This window comes from Pleurodeles waltl, chromosome 1_1 (genome assembly GCF_031143425.1).
Source record: "Pleurodeles waltl isolate 20211129_DDA chromosome 1_1, aPleWal1.hap1.20221129, whole genome shotgun sequence".
NCBI classification, from domain to species: Eukaryota; Metazoa; Chordata; class Amphibia; order Caudata; family Salamandridae; genus Pleurodeles; species Pleurodeles waltl.
This window is the reverse complement of record NC_090436.1, coordinates 131,691,047-131,709,032: the sequence shown is the minus strand read 5'-3', so window position 1 is coordinate 131,709,032 and position 17,986 is coordinate 131,691,047. Positions and strand designations below refer to the sequence as shown.

General features: G+C 44.4%; 1 protein-coding gene across 1 annotated transcript in view; it reads left to right on the top strand.

Annotated features, from left to right (window-relative positions):
- Positions 1-17,986, top strand: part of LOXHD1 (lipoxygenase homology PLAT domains 1) — a 929,469-nt gene that overhangs the window by 829,145 nt on the left and 82,338 nt on the right. Inside the window, exons 42-43 of the mRNA XM_069218871.1 lie at positions 11,826-12,003; positions 12,880-13,065. Of these exons, the coding sequence (XP_069074972.1) occupies positions 11,826-12,003; positions 12,880-13,065 (364 nt within the window). The remainder of the gene's footprint in view (positions 1-11,825; positions 12,004-12,879; positions 13,066-17,986) is intronic.

Below are 17,986 nucleotides of genomic sequence, written 5' to 3'. Positions count from 1 at the left end.
TAGACGAGACGTCTATGGCGCAGTCTATAATCTCAGCCGAGATCTTCTCACCCTCCTGTAATATCCTGCGCGCTTCCACTCTACTATCTTCCGGTAATAGATCTATAAACTGCGACATATCGGACCACATCTGACGGTCGTACCTTCCCAGGACTGCTAGGGAATTTGCTGCTCTGACTGTAGTGGCCGCCATCGTTGAAAACTTTTTTCCAATCTAATCCAACCGTCGTCCCTCTTTATCTGGGAAGACAGTCAAAGATGAAGATGGATTTCTGGACCTTCTCTGAGCTGCCTGTGATATGACCGAATCTGACTTAGGGTGACTAACCAAACATGCTGTAGAATTGTCCGGTGCTTTGTATTTCTTTTCAAGTCTTGGTAATACTGCTGGTATAGAAGATGGAGTCTGCATGACCTTAAGCCCCTCTTCCCAAATGAAGTCCACAATGGGTATAGCTCTTACTGACTTCCTAGTATCCTCTTTGAAGTCATATAGGAAACAGTCTGACTGCTTTGATATTATTGGCAGTTGATATCTTTTTGCAGCTCTTTCCATCACACTATGAAAACCACCAATGTCCTGCGGTGGAGAGTCCACTGGTGGTGGCGTAGAAGGAGATGGTGTTTGAATCTGATATTCATCCCATTCTGGAATGATTGAGTCAGTGTCCTGAATTTCACCTTCTTCCTGCTCATCCTCTGACGAAGGTGGATCAACATCCTGTCCAGATGAAGGACCTGGGATAGGTTCCGTAGAATCCGATGGCCGAACAGGGGTGGATATTGGCGTATGCGGAGGTTGTAGCGGGGTAGAGGAGCCAGGTGGAGGAAATCTAGAATATTAGTCCTGCATCATTTGCTGTAGATTTGCTATCAAAGAAACAGGCATCTGAACCGTCTGCTCCTGCTGGTCTTGAGGTTGTAGGTGACTCTGCTGCTGCTGATCTAAATAAAGCTGGTCACTTTCCTCTTCATCCTCCTCCTGACATTTAATACGTAGTTCTGAGGGGCTACATGCCACCGGGAAAAAACCGTCATCCGAATATACATCATCTTCCTCCTCCTCGTCAGCAAAGAGATGCTGCAGAGGTACTGGTGTGACTTTACTAGGTGATGTATGGGACGGTAGTAGGAGAGAATACTTGCTTTTTATTGGTAGAATCCTCTGAGGTAGGTAAGGAGATGCTCCAAAATGCTTGGGTATAGGATCAGGAAATTGAGCCGTCGACAGAGCCGTCGTCGACGGTACGTTCATCGATGGTGTTCTCGTCGACGGTGTAGGCGTCGACGGAGCCGTCGATAGCGGAGCCGACATCGCCGACGCGACCATCGACGGAGTTGCCGTCGACGGTGCCGATGTCGACGAAGTTGCCGTAGACGGGGCTGCCGTAGACGGAGTGTCGTCGACGGGTGTGTCGTCAACGGAGTAGTCGTCTCTGAGGGCAAACTCGATTGCCGTGCCGTCGGTGGGATCGTCGACGAAACGCTCTGGAGCTTACCCGTCGATGATAGAGACTTCACTCTCGTACCCGTCGATGGTCTCTTTGTGATCTTCAAGGTGTGAGCAGGTGAGGGACAGTATTTTAAGCTCACTGACGTTATAGTTGTAGATGACAGCGGAGATGAAGTAACAATCATTGGTGACGACGGAGCCGTAGACGTGGCCGTAGCTGTTGTCGGCGATGAAGGAAGACCTGCTGTCGACGATGCGCTCGTCGACGGTGCCGTAGACGGTGTGGACATCCTGGACGTCGACGGTGGTAGGGAACTTGAAGATCTTTTGAGCTTCTTTGAGGTGGTAGCAGGCCTAGATGGCTCTGAACGAACCTTACCACCATGTTCTCTGGATGTTGAAGCCTGTTCCTCAGGTCTGTCCTTAAACGCATGCAGCTTCTTGGCTGACTTACTGCTCTTGGGGGAGAAGCTCTCCACAGACTTTTTCCTCTTCTTTGAGGCCACTGAAGTGTCGCTGTCCTCCTCCTCAGAGAAAGCTTCTCTGGCTTTTCGTTTCTGAAGCCAAAGTAGGAGCCTGGCTTCTCTGTCTCTGAGGGTCTTGTTAGGAAAAGTCCTGCAGATTTTACAGTCTATGACCTTATGCTCTGGATGGAGACAGTATATGCATTCCTTGTGAGTGTCCTCACAATGAAGCCTTAACTTTCCACAGGTACCACAAGGTCTAAACAAACCTTTTCTTGCTGTAGACATGATGGAAGAAGTACTACAGCAAAGGTAAAAGTGAAAGCTGAACAATATCTCTAGAAGAGAAAGTAAACTGAGCAGAGCTCAGGGAGACTCCCTTACCCACGACGTGCGGTAGAAAATCTGAGAGAATGAGCCTCTGTGCTGAGGATTCTAAAGGGGTGGTCTCGCCTGATTTGCTGAAGTTTGGGCTTTTTCTAATGAGGCTGATAGTTATAAAACTGAATGTGTTTTTCCTATTGACTACAATGAAAAAAAAAGGGTTTTTTATCTATTTATTGCTTTCTATGCACCGTGGGACTCCCACTTCGACGACGGGGAATGATTCAAGCATGTGAATCTATGAAAGATACTCCAATACTGGAGAACCTATGCTGGATCCCAGAAAGTTAAACATTTCTGAAAAGTAGACAAAATCCTGAATTCAGCAAGGGGTCATTTGTGTAGATCCTACAAGGTTTTCCTACAGAAAATAACAGCTGAAGTAAAAAAATATTGAAATTGAGGTGAAAAAGCAGCCATTTTTCTCAATGTTTTACTCTGTAACTTTTTTCCTCCGATGTCAGATTTTTAAAAACAATATACTGTTACGTCTGCTGGACTCTTCTGGTTGCAGGGATATATAGGGCTTGTAGGTTCATCAAGAACCCTAGGTACCCAGAGTTAATAAATGAGCTGCACCTTGCAATGGGTTTTCATTCTATACCGGGTATACAACAATTCATTTGGTGAAATATAAAGACTGAAAAATAGGTATCAAGAAAACCTTTGTATTTCCAAAATGGGCACATAAGGACTTGAGAAGCAGTGGTTATTTGCACATCTCTGAATTCCGGAGTCCCCAAAATAGCATGTGAATTACAGGGCATTCCTCAATTAGACATCTTTTTTCACACTGTCTTACAATTTGGAAGGAAAAAATGCAGAGAAAGACAAGGGGCAATAACACTTGTTTTGCTATTCTGTGTTCCCCCTAGTCTCCTGATAAAAATGGTACCTCACTTGCGTTGGTAGGCCTAATGCCTGCAACAGAAAACGCAACATGGACACATCACATTTTTACATTGAAATATGACATATTTTTTGGAAACTGCATAGCTGTGGATTTTGGCCTCTAGCTCAGCCGTCACCTAGTGAAACCTACCAAACCTGTGCAATTTTGAAAACTAGACACTTAGGTGAATCCAAGATTGGATGACTTGTGGGGCTCTACCAGGTTCTGTTACCAAGAATCCTTTGCAAACCTCAAAATTTGGCTAAAAACACTTGTTCCTTTATATTTCGATGACAGAAAGTTCTGGAATCGGAGAGGAGCCACAAATTTCCTTCCACCCGGAGTTCCCCCTAGTCTCCCGATAAAAATGGTACCTCACTTGTGTGGGTAGGCCTAGTGCCTGCAACAGGAAATGCCGCAAAACACAACGTGAACACATCACATTTTCCCAAAGAAAACAAAGCTGTTTTTTGGAAAGTGCCTAGCTGTGGGTTTTGGCCTCTAGCTCAGTTGGCACCTAGGGCAACCTACCAAACCTGTGCATTTTTGAAAAGTAGACACCTAGGGGAATCCAAGATGATATGACTTGTGGGGCTCTCACCAGGTTCTGTTACCCAGAAACCTTTGCAAACCTCAAAATTTGGCTAAACAAACACTTTTCCCTTACATTTCGGTGACAGAAAGTTCTGGAATCTGAGAGGAGCCCCAAATTTCCTTCCACCCAGCGTTCCCCCTAGTCTCCCGATTAGAATGGTACCTCACTTCTGGGGTAGGCCTTGTGCTTGCGACAGGAAATGCCCCAAAACACAACATGGACACATCACATTTTCCCAAAGAAAACAGAGCTGTTTTTGCAAAGTTCCTAGCTGTGGATTTTGGCCTCTAGCTCAGCCGGCATCTATGGAAATCTACCAAACCTGTGCATTTTGTTAAACTAGACACCTAGAGGAATCCAAGATGGGGTGAATTGTGGGGCTCTCACCAGGTTCTGTTAGCCAGAATCCTTTGCAAACATTACAATTTGGCCAAAAAAAACACCTTTTCCTCACATTTCGGTGACAGAAAGTTCTGGAACCTGAGAGGAGTCACAAATTTCTTTCCACCCAGCGTTCCCCCAAGTCTCTCGATAAAAATGGTACCTCACTTGTGTGGGGGCCCAAGTGCCTGCGGCAGAAAAAGGCCAAAAACCTGTAGTGATTGAGGGGATAGCACAGCGAGCTGTTAAGTACATATTTTTCTTTTATACATCTTTAGGCTGAGTCTGCTTTGGGGACCCACACAAGTGAGGTATCATTTTACTTGGGAGACTGAGGGGAACGCTGGGGAGTAGGACATTTGTTAAGGAGCGGTGATCCTACAAAGAAAAGTGAGGAAAATATGCTTTTTTGAGCAAATTTTTAGGTTTCCAGAGGAGTCTGGGTAAGAAAATGTTGGGGGATCCACACAAGCTACACCTCCCTGGACTCCTTGGGGTGTCCAGTTTTAAAAAATGTCTGGGTTTGGTAGGTTTCCCTAGATGAAGGCTGCACCTGGGACCAAAAATATAGGTGCCGCCTACCCCCCCAAACACAGGTAGTTTTGCAATAGATCATTTTGATGTGTCCACGTACTTTTGTGATGTTCCAAACACTAAAATTGTGAAAAGAAACGCTCTTAGGTTATGTTAAAAAGACCTCTCACCCACCAACCAATTTGGTGGCATGCTTCAGCATCGGGGTCCTACCTGAGATACCTAGCTTGTCATGGGTGTTCTGCGACGCCTGATTACAGCGGAGCAGGTTTTGTCATTTTTACCACACATACTGGTTGGATTTGGCATGAGGGTGAGTGATGGTTCAGTCAATTAAATTTTATTAACAAGAGATTTCACAAAAATGAAATGCACTGTTAACAACTGAAAGGCCAAAAAACTGAACCAATGACTCACAGCTCGTGAGCTGTAAAGCGGTGTCAAGGCACCAACCGCTTTACAGTCCATTCACACACCTTTCATACATGACATGCACAACACCATTCACGCCGAAACCACGGGCCCCGCACATTACAACACTCACATCGACAGACGTGCCACTCAAGGGTCCATCACTTACATACCCCCACATGCCTGATACAGCAATCACTCTAGCTAATGGGAGTGTGTGGACTGATGTCTGGCTGGGAACGTAAGCCAAGCGCCACTCCACGGACATCGCCAGCCAAGCGCAACCCTACGCACACCACCAGCCAAGCGCCACCCAATGCACACTGCCAGCCAAGAGCCACTCTGCACACATTGCCAGCCAAGCACCCCTCCACGCACACCGCCAGCCACTCCACGCACACCGCCAGCCAAGCGCCACTCCATGTACACCGCCAGCCAAGCGCCACACCACACACACCACCAGCCAAGTGCCACTCCACACTTACCGCAAGCCAAGCGCCACTACACGCACACCGGCATCACTTTGTTTTGTTTATACACAACAAAGAAACCACTAACTAATTATAAAATAAGCACAAAACTACAAACACAAAAGCTCTAACTGAAAACATGACAGAAATGTGAAACTGAACATCGGAAAATATAAAACAGGCAGTTTCTGATCATGGTATTTCCCAGAATTGATTTTGGTGGGGTAACTCCTGAAACAGCCGGCCACACACAGCCCAGGCTTTGAGGGGCAATCGGGGCAGTAAATCCATCTCTCCTTCCGTATACCTCTTCGGGCACAGACTCTACATTTCTTAGTGGGCATGTCTTTTTTGGGAGTGGGAGGAATGTGATCAGGAAAGTGGCGATCTTTCAATCTAGCCACATCCTCCACCACTGCTACTCTTGGAACTCTTACCTGTTCCACCACAATCAGGCTCCCTATCACTGACTCCTGAAATTTAACAAATTTCATCCTTGACTCAGGTGAACAATCCTCTGATCTACTCTATCAACACCACCCATGTGCTTTTTGTAGTCCAAAATGCACGCAGGTTTGCGCACTTCGGCAACCTGACCCTAAACAGTCACAGGGGAAGTACTCTCATCATGGATGATAGTTAGCATGTACACATCCCTCCTGTCTGAAAATTTCAGAGCTAGCAGCTCATTATTCCGCAAGGCACTGCACTGTGCCCTCTCACGTTTTTTACAGACAAGCTCCCTTGGATAGCCTTTCCAGTTAGAACGGATTGTGCCACAAGCAACAGTGTCCACTCTGAACAACTTCACTCCAGTGTAGAAATGATCTACGTACAAATGGTGACCTTTGTTAAACAGTCGTCTACCAAGTTCCCACACAATTTTCTCGCTAACTCTAGAAGTGGGCGGACAACCAGGGCAGTCAATACTGGAATCCTTACCAGTGTAGACGCGGAAATTATACATGTATCCTGTACTACTTTCTGACAGCATATACAATTTATTCCATACCGTGCCCTCTTGCTAGGAATGTACTGCTTAAAAACCAAACGTCTCTTGAACAGGACCAAAGACTCGTTCGGACTTCTCTTTGCCTGGAACATACACCTCTGAAAGCCGACTTACAAAATGATCAAGGACAGGCCTAACCTTAAAAAGACGGTCACAATCAGGGTGATCTTGTGGCAAGGCTAAAGCATTGTCAACAATATGCAGCATCCAAAGAAGAAGCAAATAGCGATTACGAGCCATGGTTGCAGGAAATATAGCTGTTGCCGTCAAGGGACTAGTAGACCAATAAGAAGCCAGTGACAGCTTCCTTATAAACTCCATCAAAAAAGTCAAACCTAAGAACTTTTTCATCTGTTCCAGATTTGTGGGAACCCACTGGGTAGCTCTAGACTGAGGCCTAAGTCTGGCAGCGTTGTCCCTCAAATACTGCTCCACATACAAATTAGTCTGCTCAACAATCTCTTCCAAAAATACATCGTCCATAAACAACTGAAAGAAATTGACAGGCAAAACGTTTTCCGTATTGACTCTACACCCTAGGAGACCAGTAAATGCAGGTAACTGTGGCTGCTCCATGTTTGGGCCAATCCAGGTGTCAGGTCTTCCAATGGGAAACCCTTCAGCCCCAGGCTGCTGCACTCTTGGCACATCAATGTCCTCCTCTAACACAGGCCCTTCCTCTGCATTGAGAGTGGCTTCCTCATCAGAAGAATCCTCTTGTACAGAAAACTCACTGCCAGAATCTCTCACTTCCTCCTCTGCCTCAGATGCAGAGTCAGTCACATAATCATGGTCAGAAGACGACTTAAAAAGCATGCCAACAACCTGCTGAGCGGTCACTCTGCGGCTAGCCATGATCCTTTCTAACAACAAACGGATTGCCAACAACAACCAGCACTGTCTAAAATAAGTAGTAAACGAAATGTGGCTTTATCACATATAGTTATGTACTAAAAAACTATACCACTCACTTGCCTGAAAAAGCTAGACTCACCTGCAACTACTCTGCACAGACACAGCAATCATCAATGATATCCCACTAAAAAGAAAAAAAAGAAAAGCAAATTAGACCTAAGACAACACAATTATCATTATGCACAAATCTAGGGACAATTTCACACACAATCCTGCATTTAGTACACCACCTACAAACATGTCATTCATGCATGTCAACAATAGTTCTTTGGAGTAAATTGCTTTTACTTACCTAAAACATGCAACTATGCAAACCCAGGTCAACTATTGCCAAAACTGCAAGGATCCACAGCAAATGAAGCAAAAGTTTTGAACTAGAACAAAAAGAAGAAATAAACTGTTATAATCACAAATACAAATACTTCGCCAGTTGACAAACACCCTGCACCAAGATCTTACACATTTTCCCTGGTGCCTAAGTGGCTTCTTCCCCACTTGGGGGCAGAAATGGCCATTAGTAATGTGCCCCCTTTGGGGGTGACCGTTGCCAAAGGGGCCCCCCATACAAAACACACACACACATACAAGATCCTGCCTCCCTTGGGAGCAGATGGGCCTAAAACAAATAGGCCCATCTGCCCCCAAGGAGGTCAGAAATGGCCAACAGTTCTGTGCCCCCTTTGGGGGGCGACCCTTGCCACAGGCGGCGCCCCCAGCACAAAAAAACAAAGAGGGAAAAAAAATGTAATTCCATGACGTCTTGGTGGCTTCTGTCCCCCTGGAGGGCAGATGGGCCTAAATAAAAGGCTCATCTGCCCCAAAGGGGGGCAGAAATGGCCATCAGTAATGTGCCCCCTTTGGGGGGCGACCCTTACCAAAGGGGCCGCCCCCCCAATACCACACACACACACACACACAAAGATCCCTTGTGCCTTAGTGGATTCTGCCCCCCTTGGAGGCAGATGGGCCTAAAATAAATAGGCCGATCTGCCCCCAAGGGGGGCAGAAATGGCCATCAATAATGTGCCTCCTTTGGGGGGGCGACCCTTGCCAAAGGGGCTGCCCCCCACACAAAACACACACACACACAAGATCCCTGGTGGCTAAGTGGTTTCTTCCCCCTTGGGGGCAGATGGGGATTACAAAAATAGGCCGATCTGCCTTCAAGGAGGCAGAAATGGCCAAGAGCTCTGTGCCCCCTTTGGGGGGGCGACTCTTGCCAATGGGGGTGCCCCCCAGCACAAAAAAACAAAGGGAAACAAAAGAAAAAAAATCCCTGGCATCTTGGTGGCTTTTGCCCTCCATGGGGGCAGATGGGCCTAATAAAAAAGGTCAATCTGCCCCCAAGGGGGGCAGAAATGGCCAACACAAATTTCCCCCTTTCTGGGGGGGTGACCCTTGCCCAAGGGGTGTCCCCAAGACACACAATCCCTGGGACCTAGGGGGTTTGGACCCCCCCGGGGCGAGATCGGCCCAAAAAATTAACGATCTAGCCCCAGGGGGTCGAAACATATAAAAAAAATATTGCCCCCGAGGCAGCGACCCTTGCCTGAGGGGTCGCTGCCCGAAAACATTATAGCAAAACGTAATCCCTGGTTCCTAATGGGCCCGCCCCCTGGGGGCAGATCTGCCGAAAAATGGCCGATCTGCCCCCGGGGGGGGGGGGGGGGGGGCTGAAACACAGATCGGATATTGCCCCCAGGGGAGCGACTCTTGCCCAAGGGGTTGCTCCCCAAAATAAATAAAGAGAACATCCCTGGTGCCTAGTGGTGGATTCCTGCTCCACGATCGCGGGCCTTGCCGGTGATCGTGGAGCAGGAATCCATTGAAAACAGGCACAGGGTGAAAGGAAAAACTCTTTCCTTTCCCCCCTGTGTCTGTTTTCCACCCCCAGGAGAAGAACTCACCTCTGCTGCGTCCTCTCTCCACTCGCACTGAAAGCAAATGGCTTCCAGCGCGTCCTCTGCAGCATTTGATGACGTCGCCGTGCTGTGAGCGTGCTGACGTCATCAGATTGCCAAGGGGTGGGGGTGGAAGGGGAAACGACTCCCCTTTCATCCCAGACTGGGCGGTGCGGGCCGGGTGCAGGATGAGCTGGTCTCATCCCCGGCACACGGGAACCGTGTGCGAGGACGAGACCAGCTCGTCTCAGGCACCCTGGGGGTTAATATATCACAGCATCCTGAGTCACAAGCAATTAAACACTTGTCAAGTTAAATTTTAAAGTAAGCAGCACCTTGACTTTTTGCTGTCTCTCTATTGGAGAGTCAGATGTTCATAAATAATATTTTAGGCTTTAGAGCACCATTGGTAGATGACAGTATCCACCATTTTGCTTTATCCTTGTGCTCCACAAGGGACTTCAGGTAACACTGTGTTGCAGCTCTGGTGTGAGACAGGCAGGTATAGTTTTTTTTATTTTCTTCAGCTGGGGAAGGTCAGCAATAGCAGGCCCTATAGGGCCATGGTTAAATGCCCATTTGTAGGCATTGTCAGGGCTCAGCTTTGGCAGGCCTTGGGCCACTTACAGCACTGGGGTACTAATTATATTTTAGAACACTGAAATATTGGGAGCTCTCTTGCAGACAGTGGAGTGCTCTGGGAATTTACTGGCTGGTAAAAACCCGGATTGTCAACATTCCAATGTTCTTTGTTCACAGCAACAGCTGTAAACAAATGCCTCACGGAGCCCAAGGGGATTTTAATACCCTCTGTCTCCTTGAGGAGTTTGTTTTATTTATTAGAACCTTCTGCTCTCTAGTGGCAGAATGTTCTAATAGCCTTATAGCCCTTCGTAGCTGGGATATACCGGCAAGTAGAGTCCTGCTCCCTTGTTAAAGGTCCTCACTTTTCGCTTGGGCCTTTAACCTTGGAGCGGGCCTTTAAATGCCGGTAGAGCCCGCTACTGCGGCCTTTAAGGCTATATTTATGGTTTATCAAAAATGTGTGCACACATTTGCAAAGTTTAACAATATGAAGCTATGTATATGACTCATAGAATGCTCTCTGATTATATCCAAATATGTGCAGAAGATTGAAAGCAAGAGCGATGGTTCTTTGCTTTCGAAATAAAATCTTCACAAAAAAATGAAACTAGGAAAAAATGTTTTGCTAGCATTTCTTGGAAGCATAATTTAGTAAAATGTATTGATGCATGCTAGTATTTCCCAAAAACATTCATAATTGAAAATCAGTGTAACCAGTTTCAATAAGATTATGGTAAACATGAAACTAAACAAGCATTAGCAAAGTCAATAGGTCTGACACTGGTGGTCAAGGGTTTTGGTTTTGTCAATCCATGTCTTGTTTTGACTCAGCTTTTTAAAAACTTTATTGTTGTGGGAGTTGCCGAACCCTCAGCATTGTAACAGATGTGGGTGACAAGCGCACAAATATTTTTTGGTCTCAAAAAGCACACATTAACAGAATAGTTCCTGGCACTGAAGAAAATTATTGTGTATGCCAATATGCTCCTTGTCAATAAGCTGATTGCTATCACTCCCAGCAAAGCCATCCAATAGATGGATAGAGAGATACATAGAATTTTAATAAAAACAAAAGGTCTTGGTTAACCCTGTACTTAATTAGGGGCCCAATTCTTTAAAAAACGCACAAAAGTGCACCCATGGTATATGTCTTTGCATTAGTGCAGATTAACGTATTTAATGAGCTCACAAGAATTTACAGAAGTAGACCAGAAAATCGTTCTCCTAGAAAGTATTTGTGAACTGTATTTTACCATGAGCAAAAATGCATGTGTAGATTTACTCATGAAAATCTGTTGAGCGTTTACAAGTTCACTTTCCCTCCAACCACTTTTTTCCTAACCATGGAAGAAGCTTCATTTCTGTCCTTGTCAGGAGTATTTTACAAGCATGCACATTAGTAGGTTTGCACATGCTCAAAAGGGCATTCCAACCTTGAATCTATTGTTTACCTCTACCTTCAGCCCCTTTATGTAGCTCTGCGGAAACGTAGCAAAGTGGGGAAACTGGTAGTATTAAAGTGACCTATAGTATTACCTCTGACATAATCAGAGAGGATGTTATCAGAGCTATAATGCAATGAGACTGCTGCTATAATTTGGCTCTACACTACATGGCACCAAAGGGACAAGTAGATTTCTTTAGAGGACAAGAAGATTTATGAAGCAACCTGTCCCATGGACAAGTAGATATTTTATTAAATTCCACACCCCTGCATACTGCGTAATTTGAAGATTTGTCTTACATATTTTAAGTGCCAGTCATGTACATCTGTGCTTTTACATTTCTGCAGAGTATAGATCTCTTCTTATATTCCTGTTTGTTCTAGATCATCATGCGGAACACAGTTACCAAAGAAGAAACCCTTTTTACATACTCTGATTGGCTGTCCAAGTCCCGAGGCAATAAAAAGGTTTTGATGTGTGAGATGCCAGCCGTGGTGGATGATGAGGAAATGGTGGAAAACACAACCTACACAATCCATGTTAAAACCAGTGATGTCACAGGTACATTTTGGCATGTTTGCTGGTACTTGCGTTATTTTCTTTCATGATGTCGAGGTTGGACTACAGAGGATAGTTCTCTGCTGATGTTTGTATCTACAAGATGATGTCAACAGCCAAGCAAGTTTCAAAATAATAATTCCGGTCATTTCGAAAGGGGCATTTCGTATACCTTTAATGTTGATAGTTCTCTGCCCCTCCCTCTTCTCCCTGGAGAGAAGGAAGGTTGAATACATTGATCAAACACAAGTCAGTGGCCTGCTCACTGCGGAATCCAGTATTGATTTTAAGAACTACTGTGTTGGATTGATTAACTCAATATGCTTTCAGTCAAGGAAGGCTATATTTAATTATTGCCCTTATGAAATTTTGTGACTGCTTTGCCTTTCAGAATGCTAGTAGCAGCAGGGTTACCGAGCATACAAGGGCAGTTACCCAATTTAGCAGCCTGTCTTGGTGAGATTAGGGGGATGAGTGTTCCTTGCCTTATTGCTCACCTGTAATTGGCTAATAACAGCTACTATTTGTCCTGTCCCTCCTTATGGGCCCTCACATTCTGCCCTTGCCAATAATTGTTGGGTGGTCAATTAACAGTGGTCAACTCACTCTTCTGAGAGTGTTAATCATTATTAATGTCCTAAGCTGTGGCTAAAAGGGTTAATAATACATTTGTGAACGAAATACATGTTAGTTACATTGGTCACACCTCCTATGAAGTCTGCTTATGGTGCTTGTGCCATGCACAAAATGTCTTATGCCAGTTCACCAAATAAATAGTGTTTTATGACACTCAGGTGCTCCCCTCATATAATATCACCTTTAAAGTACCAAGTCGAGCCCATTTCTGATAACATATGTCCCTATTTTGTGTTTGTCCAGGGGCTGGAACTGATGCCAATGTGTTCCTGATTATATTTGGAGAGAATGGCGACACAGGAACTCTGGCTCTGAAGCACAGTGACCATTCCAACAAGTTTGAACGGAATCAGATGGACACCTTCAAGTTCCCTGATATGCTTAGCCTGGGTGACCTGTGTAAAGTGCGGGTCTGGCATGACAACACAGGTCAGTTGTCACTTAATGTAAAGAGCTGGCGATGCCTGAGAACATTACTATCGTCTTTCATCTTTTTTATTCATTAGGTCGAGCGCGCAAGCGCTCTGACGTGTTGTAAGTATTTCGGGCTTTTAACCACACCCATCACTTTAACTGATTTGCGGGCTTGCCTTTCATTTACGGTTGTCCCTCCTTGGGGCAGTTTTGTTACTGCCTTGGCCATCGACCCTGTTACATGGATAATTGCATGATTGCCGATACATTTGACTGCAAGCAAACTTCTTTTTCCTTTTGTGGCTCTCCTTTGCACTCATGGCGGCTGTGGCGCTTTGAATCGGCTCGCTTATGTCAACTTTTACTTTTCATTTTCAATTTATGTGGCAAGAAAAGTCCAGTTAGGAATTTACAAAGCTAATAGCTATAACTCCAGCAAACGCGAAACCCATTGCATTGCAATTTTTTTTTTTTCTTTTATAGTTTAATTTTTCCTTCTCAATCTTTGTCGCCAGAGGTATGCACAAACCCCAGTTGGGGTGTGATTAAAACCTTTGTGCTATTTCCTTTCAAGAACAAACTCCCTACTTTGGCGATATAAGCTCAAGCGCTAATTGCACATGTTAAAATTTCCCATCCACCCTATCTGCTCATAAGTTTAAAACATGATTAGATGCTTGTTTGAAAATAGAGCCAATTTCTATTTTGTGCACCTCGGATGCCAGCAGGCGTTTCAGGTGGGAAAGGGGAACATCCATGGGTAATACAGGATGCGAAAATCAACATTTCACACTACTTGCCAACCAGATCCTCGCAGGTTGCATCAGCCATAAACTGTTGGCTGATATCGCAGGGTAGGTAATCTGCATAGTGGCAAATAGAGCATGGACAAATACCACTTAATTTAGAATATTGTCTTAGGTGGAAAAATTAGTATTTCCAGGGTACTGGGGTCCTCCCTCGCCCCACTGGCGAAGTGGTCTCTCTTGAATATATGGGGGGACTTAGATCTCTCATGTATGGCCCGTCTGTGGGTAATGCAGGGCCTGTCCATTGTAAAACACAACACTGCCAAATTATGGGGGACGGAGAGTGTGTCACAACTGTTCGAGTGGAAAGAGGAGATGGACTTGTGTATGATAGCGGAGACGACAGTGTATGAAGGCCAAGGATGTCAACAGAACTGGGACAAAATCTGGGGTCCCTGGACCGCTTACAGAGGTAACATCTGTGGTGCCTCAGACACAATGGCATTTTAAAACTGAGTTCAGGGGGTGGGGGGGCACAATCAACATGCTTATGGATCTTGTGAAGTATTGGGAGGGTCCATAATGGGGGTATAAATGGACTAATACTATGCAAAAATGTGGTATGATGGTTCTTCTTCATGCTGTTATTTTCTCTTAAAAACATCAATAAAAAGATTTGGAAAAAAAGTAGTATTTCCACTCCTTCTGCGATCAAGATATGATCCTAAGGGCCAGATTTATTAGAAAATGACAGTGCGCACCACTGTGCCAAATTTGGCAGCGTCGCGCACTGTCATTTTCAAAACATAGAGATACGCCATATTTACTAGAATATGGTGCACCCCTGTGTTTCTCCCTGCACTGGCGCTAAATTTGCTTCTGTGCACCAATGCAGCCACCTTTGTGCCACAGTGCAAGGATGGCTGCTTTGAGGGGGGATTGTTTTTGTACAGAAAGAAACACCTTCCTGCACAAAAACAATCTTAAATGGTGATTTGTTCTTTTTATGTGTTCTGCAAAATGCAGCACACATAGAGCAAAAGACAAGGAGAAAGGAAAGCATTTCTCCTCATTGTGCCACTCTAACGCCACCCATAGGGCGGCGTTAGATTTTGGCGCTGTCTCAGGTTTACAAAAACTTGTAAATATGAGGCAGAGTCAAAATGCAATGGGTGTTGCTATGGCGCCCACAGCAACACCCATGGCATGCTCCTTCCACGCAAAGTGCTGCGTGTGAAGTGGCCGTATTTACAAGGTGGCATTAAGCCACAAAAAGTGGCTTAAGGCCACCTTGTAAATACGGCGCAGGGCATTGCGCTATGACGCTCCGGTGGCGATAGGGCCTTTTAAATCTGGCCCTAAATGTTTTACAGTGTACACTGACTGGATTTTTAAATAATAATGGCGCTATGATGAGGGTGATCAAATAGTCTCAGACATCATTTCAGCTCGTTAGTTAGTTGTACTGTGATGTTTGCACACACGGTTCACTCAAGAGGACAGAAGTCCTATACAAAACAATACAACATAGAAGATATACAGGGACAAATCTATCCACTGGTTTCAGGGATCTCTCGTTGCACTCACGCTTCTAATTCGTCCAGACCCTTGCTGAGATTCACAAAAAGTCTACAGAAATCATGTAGCCCATAAGCTGTTTTATCAAACAACAACACGTACAGTCCAGTAAAAAACAAATGTTGAAGTTTATGCCGCCAAGAATGTCTAGTTTCATGAGGCTACCGGTCTTGTGATAAGTGTCATTTGTGACGACTTCTAATGAATGACAACCCTGTACAGCTACTATGAGTAACCTGAATTCAGTTACATAGATATTAGGGCAGTGAACACCCACGAGATATTTGGACATTATCTGTGAGTGGGTTTGAATACCCAGTAAATTGTAAAGGGGACTTGCTGCCAATTCCATGAGAATGAGTGGAGAGTAGTGCAGAGTGGAGCCGCTAGAAATACAAACTATATTTACTTTAACGAGGGTTCACACACAGAAAGGTAACTTTCCCTTTATGAAGTTGTTCTGATTGGAAGCTGAAACTGGAGCAAGAGTCCAAGTCTCTGATCCTCTCCAGTTTACGACTGCAGAACCGTTGTTTATGCCTAGGCAATGGAAAAAGGACCATAGTGCCAGGGGTGTAGGAGACAATAAATTTCTGGGGGGGACAGGGACAGCCTTGGGGGACTTTCAATCAACCCTATATAAATCGCTCGTTGTTTACGAACTGCAGGCTCCGATAAATATACACAATCATATATATATATATATATATATATATATATTGGAAGTGAAATAGGGAGAAAGGAAGGCATGTTTTCACAGTCTGAAAGTATCTTTTATTGTTATTTACATTCACAAAGTAATTAGCTCAAATGTGAAAATAACATGTTGATTAACCTTGCATCTTCATGCACCAAGCAAATAAAGGTAGGAGGGTAAAAAGGAAGAACATACTCTTTGCGCCCCACACCCATCATGCCCTTCGCCTCATGCCAATTGGAACCGCACTGGAGAGATCAAAAGCTATTACTTACAACAGTTGTAAACTGTGCTCAGAAACCATAGTTCTAATAACACTTCTGCTCCTTTGTGTGATCTTGGGAAGCTCAGCTCCACATCAATCATAACTAGGAGCATTTCAACTGAAGAAGCTCTTGGAGTTACAGGCTATATAAACATGGATTCTCTAATCTCTGTATAAACTACAGTCACTAATTTCTTTAGAAACAGCTGTTTGTGATGCACCAAGTCACTGCGTGTAAAGAAAAGACATTCACTGATTATAAAGAAAAGACATCAGAAAATGACTATGATAGGGTTATTACAGTCAAATTATGACATTACATTGTCTTCTGCCAGAGCTAGCAGCCAAGGTAAAAGGCAGATCAGGTCACAGAGCATAATTAATGCAGCTGTTTAAAGCAAAACAATTGAATGTTGCTTTTCTTTCTTCTGCTATACTTTAATAGCTTGGAAGGACAGAAGCTATGCACTAGGGTTTTAAGTGGTGTGTGGGAAAGTTGGTGGTGTGACCATGTATTATATGGGGTAAAATACCCCCTGTGTACATAAGGATATTGCAAGTCACCTTAAAGTTCATACCTTATAAACAAGCATTGGCATAGCCAATAGATCTCGCCTATGCAAGTTATATTGCCTTTGCCAATGTGTTTTAGCCATGCTGTACACTAGTGAGACTACTATTCAGCATGGCTGAAAGTTAACAGCATAAAGGAGAATGATGTGTCACCGACTGGTGTGGTGTAGCATCATGGAGTAAGGAGAGTGTCCTAGAATGGAGCAGTAAACTAACTTTAAAGGAACAGGGGTCCCTTGAATAAAATGCAACACCACTCCCATAAACAATGATATTAAAGTAGTATGCAAATTGAATGTTTTATGCATTTATTCAATCAAAATATAAAAGATCAAATGTAGTGGGAAAACATCAACAGGGAAAATCGAGAAAGACTGGTATTCGGGCATTACACAAGTTATCTGGATGACCCAATGTCACCAATTACAAGAAAAATGTAAAAAGTAACCTATATAGTACAGTGGTTTGGAGGAGGCTGGCCTGGTTTGTAGTGGGTACCTATGGTACTTACACCTTATACCATGTCCATTTATCCCTTATTAGTGACATGTAGGCAGTGTCTAGACGCCAGGCTCTCTAGGGGTAGCTATAGCCAAGGTTTATCTAGGAGACATGCAAAGCTCATGCAATACCACTGTAGTCACACAGTACTCACACACATGAAAGAAAATACTAAGTGTTACAAAAATAAAGGTACTTTATTTTAGTGACACAAATGCCAAAAATACCATAGAGACTATACTCCCTTAGAAGGTAAGTAATACACCAATTATATACACTAGTATGCAGCAATAGCAATAAAAACTGTTAGAAAACAGTGAAAATCACAATGGTTAGAAATGGGCGTAGGGGAAACACAAACCATATACTAAGAAAGTGGAATGCGAATGTCGGTTTCCCACCTAGGCAAGTGTGGTGTGTACAGGGGCGCTGGGAGTATTAGAAAACACCAAAGGTAAGTAATAGAACCCACCTCAGAGCCCAGGAAAGCAGAAGTAAATCACAGTAACTTTCCTAGAACCCACAAGAACACGAGAAAGAAGATAATGCAAGAACCAGAAGATACTTCAAGAC